Source organism: Lutra lutra, chromosome 2 (genome assembly GCF_902655055.1).
Source record: "Lutra lutra chromosome 2, mLutLut1.2, whole genome shotgun sequence".
In the NCBI taxonomy this organism is placed as follows: domain Eukaryota; kingdom Metazoa; phylum Chordata; class Mammalia; order Carnivora; family Mustelidae; genus Lutra; species Lutra lutra.
The window spans coordinates 174761606-174776774 of NC_062279.1; the positions used below are offsets into that span (position 1 = coordinate 174761606).

A 15169-nucleotide genomic window follows, 5' to 3' on the forward strand; every position below is an offset into this window, starting at 1 on the left:
ACACCAACAGAAAATGGGCCGGATCGAGTTCTGGAATGATGTTTTTATACACCAGACACAGTCAGGCACATTAAGCCTGTGGGTTCTGGGTCTGATTCAGGACGGCGCTCACAGGCGCTGGTAGCCGAGGGGGGCCGCGTGAACCTGTTATGTTGGGCTCAGCCTTCAGTCAGAGGCCATGGCTGGAAGCCCCGACCACACCACAGTGATTTTGAAGAAAGGCGGAGGCACAAGAGAGGACTTGGGAGGCCCCGGCAGGGTTGGCCAGCGCGGAAGCCGCACCCTCCTGGCCCCAGACGCCGGCAGGGCGGAGCCGCGCGGCCGCAGCTCGGGCTGAGACGCGCGGCGCGGCGCGGCGCGGGCTCGCGTTTGAGGCGTATGGGGCTACAACGGGAGCGGCTGCGCCGCCCTGCCGGGTCACCGTCTTGCGCATGCGCGGACCCGGCGCCATTTTGGTGGCCGGGCGCGGAGGTGATTCCACACTGAGGAGAGCGCGGCGGCCGGGGTGGCAGTGGCAGCATTCGTGTGCTCGGGTGTGAATCGCCGAGGGAGGAGGCGGTGGTGGAAGAGGTGGCGGCGGTGGCGGTGGTCGTAGCGGTGGCGGAGGAGGCGGGTACGAATCAGCTGCGGGCGGAGACATGGCCAACATCGCGGTGCAGCGAATCAAGCGGGAGTTCAAGGAGGTGCTGAAGAGCGAGGAGGTCAGAAATGAACTCCCGGACATCCCCCACCCCAGCCCAGGGCGGGAGGGTTCTTCCAGCGGCGACCCCAGTATCCCCGGTAACCCCTGGGTGGCCCTCCTTGCGGTCGCCCTTCTGCCTGTGGGAGAGCAGCAGTCTCCCCCTGCTTCCGTCGCCTTCTCCTCCCCTCCCTGGGCCCTGGGATGGACCGCCTCGCGGGCGGGTGGTCTGGAGAGGAACACGGTTTGGGGGGCAGATGGAGAGGGGGGCATTTCTTGGGGGGTGGTGTGAGCTCTAGAGAGAGCCCCGAGGCAGTGGCAACAGCTGGAAGTCTGGCTGTAGGGTGTGGAGGGAGCAGGCCGAGCCTGAGAAAACCCGGGAAGTGGGTTGGGGGAAGGGGAAAGGTGGTAACTGGATCCGGAGAGCTGCGCTGCTCAAAGGCCCACACTTTTAAGGGTATTCTACATTATGGCCTGTTTGGCCTCCACCGTCCTTTCCTTTGGGTGAAAAGGAAAAGCGGTGAAAGGCCTTAGGTTTTGATGAAAGAAGGACGTTCAGAGTTACTCCCTCCTTAGTTCGGTGTTGGGAGAGAAGAGGAGACATAATGGGATACTCTTTTATTTGAGTGGGAGATAAGGGAATTTTCATCTGAGGTAGGAAATTGATTCCAGATTAGATAATTACCTCATTTCCCCCGTCCCCCAACTCCCCAATCTCTAGGCCTCTTTTCTGTTGACATCTGAAGCTTTTTGATTGGGTGAAGGCAAGTTGTTTGGTGTATTAAAGGCACTTAAATATTATTCATTAGGAAAAAATAATGGAGGTTATGAGTAGTTTATTTCAAAATATTGTTTACAAGTTACAGATCAGAGAGTCTCTCCAAAGCAGTGCCTCTGTGACTGTTGTATTGTGCCATGAAACTTCATTATGATGTCCCTCAGAGTTAACTTGATTCTTACTTTTGAAAAACAGCCCTATTAAAAACATGGGATTTCATCAGATCAATACATTATTATACCTCCTTATTTAGTAGGTTTGTTCCAGTGTATCTTACCTGAAATTATTAAAAATATATTTTTTTTGTCTCAAGCTGTTCTTGAGTTTTGCAGAATTTACTCTGATGTTGGTCATATTTATTTATATAATATAGTCAAAATATCCTTGTGATTTGACTCAAAACCATGCAAGTATAAGTACAATTTTTCATACCCAAATCAACAAGAATGCAAAGTTTTTTTCCTCCTTGGATTTAACAAAGAGATGAAAAAGTAATACTGAAATACTTATTATTTTCAAGATGTCACATATCATTTTAATAATGCATCATTACTATTTGTATTTTTCTCTTAATGTTGGAACTTCGATAAATGATTTGTGCAATTTAGCATTCTGAGTGTGTGATAAGTAATAGATATAAGTGAGCTTTATTTGTGATACTGACTCTACAGTGATTATTTTTCCAATTCGACATGTTGAATATAATTCTTTAAAATTAACTTAAAAATAACAAATACCAGTAGATTTATTGAATGTAGTAGTCTATAAGAAATGATCTGAGCATGTGTATGAACTCTGACCTCTGTATTTGTTCTAGTGCCAAAACTCTGAATGGAAGGATGACTTTGTATTTTTGTGGTACAGTGCAGAAATAGGGTCATAAATGTCTGTACTGATATACAGTGAAACAATGATTCTTACTTTTTATTTGCAAGAAAATATATTTGAGTATAGTTGACATATATATTCCTAATGAAAGATTCAGTTAATACAGTTGCCAATAGCCTAAAACATTTCTTCTATAATAAAGGTGCACAAACCTGAGACTTAATATAAGACTTCTTTCAAATGCTTTATTTTCTAATACTTAAAAATGGTAAGTTACTGCTCTCGTGATCCATATGGTCTCTTTGCTTTGTATATGAGGTGACTTTCACCATGATATTTCTAGTATTTCAGTTAAAGCTTAAAAGAAATCTAGTATTGCCCTAGTGTGCATATTGTTAAAGCAATACTGCTCTTTATATGTAAGGGATGCTGAGCCTTGCTTCCAGTAAGCATTATAGTATTTCAGAGGAAGAGAATAGGAAATGCAAAAAAATTTTTTTTTTTAAGAAGAGTAGCTTTATAAATCTGGAAGGAAACTTCTTACAGAAAATAAGTTGCAGAGTATATTTAGAAAAGGGTCAGATAATTTAATCTTCTATTATAACCAATAAATGACTTTTTTTTCACCAATATTTTATTTCATCAATAATTTAGTAGGCCCAGTTCTATAAGTGGGTTATGTTGATTACTTTCAGCTCACTGACGGACTTGTAGTACAGTCCACGTGTTTCCTTTTTAAGTGTGGAAATGTAGTATTTTGAGTGTCTGGTCATGTAACCAAGTATTTCATCACTTCATCTATGTAACTCTTCACGTTTACCGAAGTTTCATATGCTCTTGTTTACTGGTTGATTCAAGTACTTTTTTTTTTTTTGGCATTTTAAGTTGTCTTATAGAGATAGCTGACATTGGGGCGCCTGGGTGGCTCAGTGGTTAAGCCGCTGCCTTCGGCTCAGGTCGTGATCTCAGGGTCCTGGGATCGAGCCCCGCATCGGGCTCTCTGCTCTGCGGGGAGCCTGCTTCCTCCCCTCTCTCTGCCTGCCTCTCTGCCTGCTTGTGATCTCTCTCTCTGTCAAAATAAATAAATAAAATCTTAAAAAAAAAAAAAAAAGATAGCTGACATTTGCTGAATTCTGACCATAAGAAGTTATAAGTGGCCATTCTTAAAGTGTGTTAATTAAAATATAGTCTCCAAGATAAATCAAATGTGAAAATCAAGGTGCAGAATAGTGTGGAGGAGGTCAGCATTTGTGTTGGAAGAAGGGAGAAATATGTGTATTTGTCTCAATGAGAAATTGGTAAAATTGATTATTTCTGTATAAGCGAATTTGTCTGAGGTAATAGGCATCAAAGGATCCCTTTTGAGTTTTGAGTCATAGAAATATGTTACTTAAAGTAATAAAGGCATCTAGGCCTTTTTTCCTTGAGGCTGTTTGGAAATCCATCCTTTATGTGTCAGACATTAATTTTAAATATGTGTGAATTTTAAGGAATATTTCAAATTGCCAGGAATGGTAAATTGGTTAAAATACATGTTATAGTTATTTTACGAGTGCAATTACTAAGTGAAATGTAGATTTTGAGGCTATAATAAAACTATAATCTGTATTCACAGATTTATTATTATTGCTGTTAAAAACTAACCACCATTTGTAGAGTGGCTGTCAGTACCATTTGTTTATGCATTATTGCTAATTTCCAAGAACAATTCTTTGAATTAGATTTCCTATATCTTAGATGAGGAAATTGAGATTCAGAGAAGTTAAATTATTTGTCTACGAACATAGCTTTAGGATTTGGGTCTAGGTCCGCTTGTGTTTATATTGTACCACACTGTCATTACTTTCCAAGGATAGGCATTCTTTAATTATTTAAAAATAACTGAGACTGGTTTGTATTACGGGTTACAGGATTTAAACATAACCTAATTTAATAGTTTAAACATTAAAATAAGGGACGCCTGGGTGGCTCAGTTGGTTAAGCATCTGCCTTCAGCTCGGGTCATGATTTCAGGGTCCTGGGATTGAGTTCCCCATGGGGCTCCTTGCTCAGTGAGAGGCCTGCTGCTCCCCTTGCCTGCTGCTCCCCCTGCTTGTGCTCTTTCTCTCTCCCTCTGAAAAATAAATAAAACCTTAAAATAAAAAATTAAAATAAGTGTTACCTGTAAGTTACTTAAAGATTTAGCTGCAAGTCAATATGAAAAATGCTTGAAAAAATTTTTATTTTAAAGCACCCAGGCTGGGGGAGGGGCAAAAGAGTGAGAGAGAGAATCTCAAGCATACACCCCACTGAACTCAGAGCCCGCATAAGGCTCCATCTCAAGACCCTGAGGTCAAGACTTGAGCTGAAACTAAGAGTCGGACACCTAAAAGACTGAACCACCCAGACGCCTCTGCAAAATACTTCAAAAATTTGAAGCTCAATGAAGTAAAATGCCCTTAAGTCAGTGTACATACTCTTGTTTGTTTGTTGTATGTTATCTGTAGTTTTTCATATTGTAATTGTACTTCTCTGACATTTTCTAAGATTACAGTAGGGAATACTTAAATTTATGGCATTACAAATTGAATTCATGAAAACTACTTCTGTAGTTTTCTTTTAAGTGCTTAAGTGGATTTTGTATTTATTGTCATTTTGAATTTAATGTATTTGATCTAGTTTGATCTATAGAACTGGTTGGCAAATCTTTAGAAGTAAACTGTTGATTTCTGTAGACCATAGTTTCTCAGCCTTAGCACTGTTGACATTTTAGGCAGATAATGAATTCTTTGCTGTGAGTGGCTCTTCTCTGCATTGTAGAATGTTTAGTAGTATCGCTGGCTTCTATCACTAGTTGCCAGTAGCACAGCTAACCCTCCTCCCTACCTCCTTACCCTCTCTCCCTGCCAGTTGTATCAACTAAAAATGTCTCCAGACTTTGCCAAATGTTGAGAACCACTGCTATCGACAAAACTCTTTAGAACATTTCATACTATTAAATTTGTAAGATGTGTAATATATTTTATCTAAAAGATGACAGTAAAGGTACAAAAAAGTTTATAGCACGGCTACTACTACTAGTTTTGAGTGATGTTTTTAGGATTTTATACTTGTTTTCCCTTTGTAAATGATTATTTTTTTCTTTTAAACTTTTTCCTTTTTGATTAAAAGAAGGAGGTGAAATTCCCTGCTGGAAATGAATATAACCAGAGTTTGAACAATTTTTTTAAGAGTAGAAAAGCAGTTTTTACAGTTATGTAAGTTACAGCTCTGTGTAACTTATTTAAATAATGTGCCTTATGGGGTTCTGGGTGTGGGCTGAGTGAAGAAAGCTTTTTATGGGGTAAAAAAAAATAATTGCAACCTGTCCAAGTAATACTGTTTGGGGTGCATTTCTTTTTTTTATTTTACTATTATAAAGACTTTGATCTCTGTCCATCAGGCATAGATTTAGATGCATCTGGAATTCCCTGTATCACCCTTTTGTGACCCTCAAAACTAATAGTAGCCATGCTGTGAACATTTTTTGTACCTTTACTGTCCATCTTTTAGATAAATATCCATGTATATATTTACTAATATGTTAGTGGTGTCTTAAAAAATGTGTTAAAATGCGTTGAGGAGGGGTGCCTGGGTGGCTCAGTGGGTTAAAGCCTCTACCTTCGGCTCAGGTCATGATCTAGGGGTCCTGGGATCAAGCCCCGCATCGGAGTCTCTGCTCAGTGGGGAGCCTGCTTCCCCCTCTCTCTAAGCCTGCCTCTCTGCCTGCTTGTGATCTCTGTCAAATAAATAAATAAAATCTTTAAAAAAAAATGCATTAGGGGTGCCTGGGTGGCTCACTGGGTTAAAGCCTCTGCCTTCGGCTCAGGTCATGATCCCAGGGTCCTGGGATCGAGCCCCACATCCAGCTCTCTACTCCACAGGGAGCCTGCTCCCCCCCCCCCCCCCCCCCCCCCCGCCTACTTGTGATCTCTGTCAAATAAATAAATAAAATCTTTTAAAAAAATGCATTGAGTATTCAAGTTGAAAGAGTCCTTAGATCTAGGCCAAATTCCTCATCTATAAGATCAGGAAACTGAGGCCTGAAGAGATTGATTGTTTTTTAGTGATACAGATCTGGTTAATGAACCCAGGCTTTTTGCATAGTAGTCCATTCTAACCATTATATATGGTTGCTCTATGGGGCCATTTTTTTTTTTCATAAACAATACTGTAAATGCTGAATGCTAATAAAACAAAGTGTGAGTGACAGTTTAATATTGCCTTGTATTTAAGTATATTTTGCCTTTTTTTCTTGGTGTTAAAAACTAAATTTGGCAGGAGGCAGAGATATTTCATTCCTTAAGCATGATACAGTAAATTTAGCTTAGTGATTAAGAGCGTGGGCTTTGGAATTAGATTTGCTTTGGGTCCTGGCTTTTCTATTTAATATCTGCAGCTTTGACTCTCTTAGTTTTCTTATTTGTAAGAATGTAGGAAGATTAAGAGTCTTTACAGTGCTCAGAGCAGTTCTTGGGACATCTGAACAGATAGCTGTTAAGATGTCAAAATTAGCTATATGTTCATATTTTGCTTATTGTTTTGGATCATAAAGGATTCCTTCAGTGTAGTGATAGTGCTGTGTGAATTTGCCTGAAAAAAAGGATTTAAATGAAGGGGCTTTAGTACTTACGATAGAGTTACTTTGTCATCTCTGTGCAAACAACCTGTGGCCAAGGGGAATGCAGAAGAAAAATGTGGGCCTTGTTCTCATGGTGTTTGTTAATCCTTCTTTAGGAGATAGTTAAGAGTACCTGGGTGGCTCAGTCGGTTAAGCAGCTGCCTTTGGCTAAGGTCATGTGAGATGAGCCCCACATGGAGCTTGCTTCTCTTTCTACCTGCCACTTCCCCGCTTGAGCTCTCTCTCTCTCTCTCAATCTCTCTGTCAAATAAATTAAAAAACATTTTTTTTATTAAAGGAGACAGTTATAAATTGGGGAAGAGTTTGTGTTAAAATGTGACCTTAAGGGCACCTGGGTGGCTCAGTGGGTTAAGCCTCTGCCTTCAGCTCAGGTCATGATCTCAGGGTCCTGGGATCGAGTCCCGCATCGGGCTCTCTGCTCCGCAGGGAGCCTGCTTCCTCCTCTCTCTCTCTCTCTCTGCTTGCCTCTCTACCCACTTGTGATCTCTCTCTGTCAAATAAATAAAATCTTAAAAAAAAAAAAAAATGTGACCTTAAAGGAGACAGTTATAAATTGGGGAAGAGTTTGTGTTAAAATGTGACCTTTTTGGGGAGCCTGGGTGGCTCAGTGGGTTAAAGCCTCTGCCTTCAGCTCAGGTCATGATCTCAGAGTCTTGGGATGGAGCCCCGTATGGGGCACTCTGCTCAGCAGGGTGCCTGCTTCCTCCTCTCTCTCTGCCTGCCTCTCTGCCTACTTGTGATCTCTGTCAAATAAATAAATAAATAAAAATCTTTAAAAAAATAAAATGTGACCTTTTAAGTGAAAAAGTACTTTATTTGGAAGCATTTCAGATAATACAGCTTTACAGGATTATTTGGGATTTCTTGATGTGACTCTGGTTGCCTTGAACTGCACCAAGAAATCTAGATTCTAATCCTATGATATATGTAATCTTGAATCTCTAGGTAAAATTCCTGTTTTTTATTTTTTTAAAGAGTTCTTTGAGAATGAGAGTGTGCACACAGGGGTACAACTTGGGGAAGGGGCAAGGGAGAGGGAGAAACAGATTCCCCGCTGAGCAGGGAGCCCGATGGGGCTTGATCCTAGGACCCTGAGATCATGACCTGAGTGGAAGGCAGACACTTAATTGACTGAGCTGCCCAGGCACCCCTAAAATTCCTATTTTAAAATTGATTCTTGGAAAATAGAAAGTGGTGGTCGCATCCATCTGACATCCCTTGTTCTCTTATGTAATTTTGCAAAGGAGAGAACTTCATTTCATTCAAAACCTTTGTCCCTTTTCCTCCCGTCAGTTCTTTGCTTTTACTGCAAATTTAAAGTAATACTTCAGTTGAATGCCTGCTATCTGGCATTTTATATATTTGGCAGCCTTATGAGATTGATGTTATTCTTATTTTACACATTAGAAAATTGCAGCTTTGAAGAAAGTACCTAACTTTCTCAGTATCAGGCAACTTGGTGGTGGAACAGGAGTTGGAAACTAGGTCTCTGACTCCCAAATATTTACTGATTATGGTGGAAAGAATAGTGTGCAATCATGTCTGCTGCTTGCTACCTGTCCATTATTTTTAAAGATGCTTTTTAAAAAAATTTATATTTTAACAGGGCTCCCCAAATTCTTTAAAAAAAAAAATACTTTACTTGGGGCGCCTGGGTGGCTCAGTGGGTTAAGCCTCTGCCTTCGGCTCAGGTCATGATCTCAGTGTCTTGGGATCAAGTCCCGCATTGGGCTCTCTGCTCAGTGGAGAGTCTGCTTCCTCCCTCTCTCTGCCTGCCTCTCTGTCTACTTGTGATTTCTCTGTGTGTCAAATAAATAAATAAAATCTGGGCGCCTGGGTGGCTCAGTGGGTTAAGCCGCTGCCTTCGGCTCAGGTCATGATCTCAGGGTCCTCGGATCGAGTCCCGCATCGGGCTCTCTGCTCAGCAGGGAGCCTGCTTCCTCCTCTCTCTCTCTGCTTGCCTCTCTGTCTACTTGTGATCTCTCTCTGTCAAATAAATAAATAAAATCTTAAAAAAAAATAAAATCTTAAAAAATATATTTTACTTAAAATATTAAATTGACCGTGATCATGACCTGAGCTGAAGGCAGACACTTAACGACTGAGCCACCCAGGCGCCCCTTTAAAGCTGCTTTTTAAGATTATGGAATATCTTACACTTTGAAGTTTAGAAAACAGTAGGTGTGAATACCTTTATGTTTGTGGTATAGATTTAGCAGATCTTAACTCTCTCATACTTGGTTAACTTGCCCTTTCCCTCAAGCAATAAAACAACATGTAGATGAAGTTCACTTTGTAACCTTTTCCCTTTTCTATTCTCTTTCTTAGAAGTAACCACTGTGCTGAAGATGCCTATGTCCTTCCCATTCATACTTTTGTTTTTACTATTGAAACCATAAGGTTTTTTCTTTTTTTTTTTTTAAGATTTTATTTATTTATTTGAAAGAGAGGCAGTGAGAGAGAGCATGAGCGAGGAGAAGGTCAGAGGGAGAAGCAGACTCCCGTGGAGCTGGGAGCCCCATGCGGGACTCGATCCCGGAACTCTGGGATCATGACCTGAGCCGAAAGCAGTCATCCAACCAAGTGAGCAACCCAGGCGTCCCAGGTTTTTTTTTTTTTAAAGACTTATTTATTTGACAGCGAGAGAGGGAACACAAGCTAAGGGAGTGAGAGAGGGAGAAGCAGGTTCACTGCAAGGAGGGCCCCTGATTCGGGGCTTGGTCCCAGGGCCCTGGGATCATGACCTGGACCGAAGGCAGACGTTCGACGACTGAGCGACCCAGGTGCTCCGAAACCATAAGATTTTTTTAATGTCAAAGCACTTTTTAGTGTTTTTAAAAGTTTAAAAATTTTTTCCACAGATGATTGTAATCTACATTTCCTGCAACTTTTCTTTTCTATTATTTTAAAAAAGATTTTATTTATTTACTTATTTGTCAGAGAGAGAGAGAGAGAGTGAGCGCACAATCAGGCAGAGTGGCAGGCAGAGGCAGAGAGAGAAGTAGGCTCCCCGTTCAGCAAGGATCCTAATGTGGGACTCTATCACAGGACCCTGGGATCATGACCTGAGCGGAAGGCAGTGGCTTAACCAACTGAGCCACCCAGGCGTCCCAGCATCTTGTATATTTTTAAGTGACAGTTTCAGTGTACATTTTTGTACAGCCATTACTACTATTCATCTCCAGAACTTACTTCATCTTGTAAAACCGAAATTCTGTATCTATTAAATGTTAACTCTACTTCTCTGTTGCCCAGCCTGTGGTTCATTGCTCTACTTTGTGTCTCTATGAACTACTTTGTCCTTTTGTGACTGTTTTCTTTTGCTTAACTTTGTCATATCTTTTGTCTGAAGTTTAATTTTTATTATTTATTTATTTATTTATTTATTTTTGAAGATTTTATTTATTTATTTGACAGAGAGAAAGAGACATCACAAGTAGGCAGAGAGGCAGGCAGAGAGAGAGAGGGAAGCAGACTCCCCGTCCAGCAGAGAGCCCGACGTGGGGCTCGATCCCAGGACCCCGAGATCATGACCTGAGCCGAAGGCAGAGGCTCAACCCACTGAGCCATCCAGGCGCCCCTTTATTTATTTATTTTTTAAAAGATTTTCTTTATTTGACAGAGAGATCACAAGAAGGCAGAGAGACAGGCAGAGAGAGAGGGGGAAGCAGGCTCCCTGCTGAGCAAAGAACCCGATGTGGGACTCGATCCTAGGCCCCTGAGACCATGACCTGAGCCAAAGGCAGATGCTTAACCCACTGAGCCATTTTTTTTTTTTTTTTTTTTTTTTTTTTTGTCAGAGAGAGAGTGAGAGAGAGCGAGCACAGGCAGACAGAATGGCAGGCAGAGGCAGAGGGAGAAGCAGGCTCCCCGCCAAGCAAGGAGCCCGATGCGGGACTCGATCCCAGGACGCTGGGATCATGACCTGAGCCGAAGGCAGCTGCTCAACCAACTGAGCCACCCAGGCGTCCCCCACTGAGCCATTTTTAAGTAGTCACACTTTGAGGGGAGTGCCTGGTTGGCTCAGTTGGTAGGGTGTGTGACTAGATCTTGGGGTTGTGAGTTCAAGGCCCGTTTTGGGGGTAGAATTCACTTAGAAAGAAAGAAGTAAGTCACATTTTTCTCTTTTTTCCTGTATGGTATGCCTTTTTTTTTTTTTTTTTTTTAAAGATTTTATTTATTTATTTAGCAGACAGAGATCACAGGTAGGCAGAGAGGCAGGCAGAGAGAGAGACAGGAGGAAGCAGGCTCCCCGTGGAGCAGAGATCCTGATGCGGGGCTCGATCCTAGGACTCTGGGTTCATGACCTGAGCTGAAGGCAGAGGCTTTAACTCACTGAGCCACCCAGGCGCCCCTGTATGGTATGCTTTTTGTATTTTGTTTAGGAAATCTTTTCCTTTAATTACAAAGATGTTTTAAATTTGGTTTTTGGAGCAAATGTAGGTTATATTCCTTAACTGCTGTCCTCAGGCTTCCATCTCCACCATATCATATGGAAACTACTTCTTCAGGCATTATCATTATCTTCCCACTTGTCAAATGTGGAATAACTTCTCATCAGTCCATTTTTGTATACCTTTCACTTCATTTCTCAACACTTGCCTCTTGTGGTTGCTCTGATACTGCTGGTTTTCCTTCATACTGTGTTACTACACTTTCTAAGTTGATTTCATCTGTTATTTTCCATTTATCTCTTAAATCTTTGTTTCCTCTTTTGCATTCCTTTTGTTAATCACTCTAGGTTGGGTTTTCACCCAGATGGACTATTAAAAGTAAAATTTGTATTTTCTATTATAGTAAAACGGTTTGCTTATTTTTTAACTTCACCTCTTTTTTATCCCTAGGTTCTTTTTTTAATAGATTTTATTTATTTATTTATTTGAGAGAGCGCACAAGCAGGGAGAGTGGCAGGCAGAGGGAGAAGCAGACTGCCCACTGAGCAAGGAAGCTGATGTGGGACTTGATCCCAGGACCCTGAGATCACGACCCGAGCTGAAGGCGGAGGCTTACCTGACTGAGCCACCCAAGTGTCTAAGACAGTTTGCTTATTTACATTTATTTCTCTGCATCCTCTCTTCAGCCCTCCTCGTGCCATGCCACAGGATGGATGGATTTATTTATTTGTTTGTTTGTTTGTTTTAAAAGATTTTATTTATTAGAGCAGGGGGAGGACAGAGGGAAAGGGAGAAGCAGACGCCCCACTCAGTAGGGAGCTGGATGCAGGGCTCTATGCCGGGATCCTGGGATCATGATGTAAGCCAAAGCCGGATGCTTTACTGACTGGGCCACCCAAGTGCCCCCATGCCACATGATTTATGACCTTGTCATTTTCCTTTAGTTTCTCTACTGCCTATTGCATAAAGGCAAACTTGTATACTTTTGTTCTAGCCTACCTTTCTTGACCTGTTTACCGTCAGGTCTCATCACAGTTGCATGCCTACACATACTTCACTCTCAGACCTTCAGCTGTGCTAAACCGCTCGCCATTTAGTTATTCTGTCTGCCTGGAATAAGCCCTTCCTCTTCCTTTGCCTTTGAAATAAACTTATCTTAAAATGCCGCCATTCATAAAACTTTTGTGGAAAACACAGTTTACCCCTGTTTCCCAGTGTCATTTTGTTAGGATTTTGTTAGAGTAGTAACTGTAGATATATTGGTAATTTTTATTTATTTATTTATTTTATTTATTTGATAGAGACAGCCTGAGAGGGAACACAGCAGGGGGAGTGGAAGAGGGAGAAGCAGGCTCCTGCTGAGCAGGGAGCCCAATGGGGAGCTGGATCCCAGGACCCGGGGATCATGACCTGAGAGGATGGCAGATGCTTAACGACTTAGCCACCCAGGTGTCCTATACATTGGTAATTGTACATATGTCTTTCTGTTCCGCTAGATAGCATTGAGCTCCATGAGGATGCTTATTCATCTTTTTTCCTTTGTCTTGTATAGTGCCTGGCATTGGTAGGCTTAATAACATTTACAGTAAGACAGAAAATCTTTGATAGGCATCTACTTTTGTTTTTTTGGAGTTGCTGCAGAAAGTGCATAAACCTTTGCATAGGTGTTAGGGCTGCCATGTTATTCTGTTAATTTTTTTTTTTAGCCTTTTTGGGATTACATATTTTTCTAGTGATTACAGATGCAGGGCTAGTATATGTAGCCTTCTTTCTCAAGTGACTATGGGTACTTTACTTTTAGGTTTTTTTGTTTTGTTTTGTTTTTGTGGTTTTATTTGTTTTTGCTTAATTTGAGGGAGAGAGTGGGTAAGAGAGACAGAGAACATGAATGGGGAGGAGGAACAGAGAGAGAAGCAGATTCCCCACTGAGCAGGGGGCCTGATGTATGGCCCCAGTACTCTAGGAGCACAACCTGAGTCAAAGGCAGATGCTTAACTGACTGAGCCACCCAGGCACCCCAAGGTTTCTTTGCTTTATGTGAACTGTCCTGTTTGGGATTGGCGTACTTAGAGTGTGGGTTGTCTGATACTGTTCTTTTTCAGCAGTGATAATATATTTTATTTCATTTTTCTTAAATCCTTCTGTAGTAGTTCCTTTTTTTTTTTTTTAATAGAATATACTGAAGTTTATGCATCTTTCGAACATTTGGTTATTTCCAGGTTTTGCTGGTACATGTGTGTAAGAATTGTGGGTGTGTATCTGAGAGTGGTATTACTAGGCCATTGGGTGTTTGGATGGGATATTAGGTGGTTATATGTGTCAGACATTTTATCTGTAGGCTTGGTCATACTTTGATTAAATCCTTAGGTGCTTTATCTCTTACTGCTCTTAGGAACTGTGAGTGTGAGTCATTGAAGGCAGAGACTTATATTTTCAGTTCTCCATTGCTTAGCTCATTGCCAGGTAAGCAGTAAGCTTACCTGGCAATTTGTTTTCCCAAATGAGTTTAAGGGTTTTTTTTTAAGTGCCAGGGAGCTCATCCCCAACCATTATGAAGGTATGACCGCTTATCCTGCTTTATAATATGGGACTTTATAATATGTTGATAAAGGTGGCCCATAGATGAAGATGGGTTTCTGTTCAGTGTAAGTGTTGGTAATTTGGTCAGTTCATGCTTTGGGGTGATGTAATGTCAAAGTCAAACCTGGGAAATAAGATGGTGGGAAGGCGATCTTTTTTTTATTTGTTTTGCAGTTTTCCTTGTTAAAGATCTTAGGGAACATATATTTAGTATTATATAATACTATAATGTCATTTGTATCACTATGGGTTAACTCTTTAGTTTAAGTCTACATTTTTCTCCATTTATTTAACAAATATTTATTGAATACCATCTATGTTGTTAATAAGATAGACATAGTCCAGGGTGCCTGGGTGACTCAGTTTGGGCGGCTCAGTTGGTTAAGCCTCTGCCTTCAGCTCAGGTCATGATCACAAGGTCCTCCGATGGAGCCCCTTCCCCTCCCAGTTGGGCCCCCTGCTCAGCAGGGAGTCTCTTCTCACTCTGCCCCTCCCCCTGCTCATGCTTGTGTGTGTGCGCGCGCATGCGCGTGCAGGTGCCAAGTGCTCTCTCTCTGAAATCAGTCAGTCAATCTTTAAAAAAAAAAAAAATACAGTCCACGCTGTTATGGAGTAAGTTATGATCTAGTAAGGCCATGAAACATTGAACAATTATATGTGTGTTTGTTGAATTTAAGTAAGGAGAGCTGTTGGGGTGGTGTAACCTAATCTCAGGGAAAGAGTTCCTTGGGAATAACCCTTAAACTGATAGTTGGGAGGGTAAATTGGAATTAACGTAGTCATACATCAGTATGATCAATTCTTATATGCATACAGAAAGCACTAGTAATCATTACAGTCACTGTAGAACCATTTAATTGCTTTTCCCTTTTAAATAAATAGCCAGTTTCTGTGAATACAAAAGTAACATGTTTGCTTATTATTGAATTTTGGAAACTACATGGAACTATAATAAAGTAAAAATTATCTGTAATCACACCCCTGGGGATAATTCTTTTTTTTTTTTTTTTTTAAGATTTTATTTATTTATTTGACAGAGAGCAAGAGATCATAAGTAAAAAGGCAGGCAGCGAGAGAGGGGGAAGCAGGCTCCCCGCTGAACAGGACCCTGAGATCATGATCTGAGCTGAAGGCAGAGGCTTAACCCACTGAGCCACCTAGGCACCCCAGTAATTCTTTCTTTAAAATATTTTTGTCTATGAAATAGTTCAAACATGTGAGATACATCTTAATTTTATTTTTTCTTTTTT

General features: G+C 41.2%; 1 protein-coding gene across 1 annotated transcript in view; it reads left to right on the forward strand.

The window, feature by feature from the left end:
• The first annotated feature begins 235 nt into the window (after nucleotides 1-235).
• Nucleotides 236-15169, forward strand: part of UBE2K (ubiquitin conjugating enzyme E2 K) — a 73055-nt gene continuing 58121 nt past the window's right edge. The window contains 1 exon segment of the mRNA XM_047719140.1: nucleotides 236-701. Within this exon segment, the coding sequence (XP_047575096.1) occupies nucleotides 432-701 (270 nt within the window). The 5' untranslated portion in view covers nucleotides 236-431.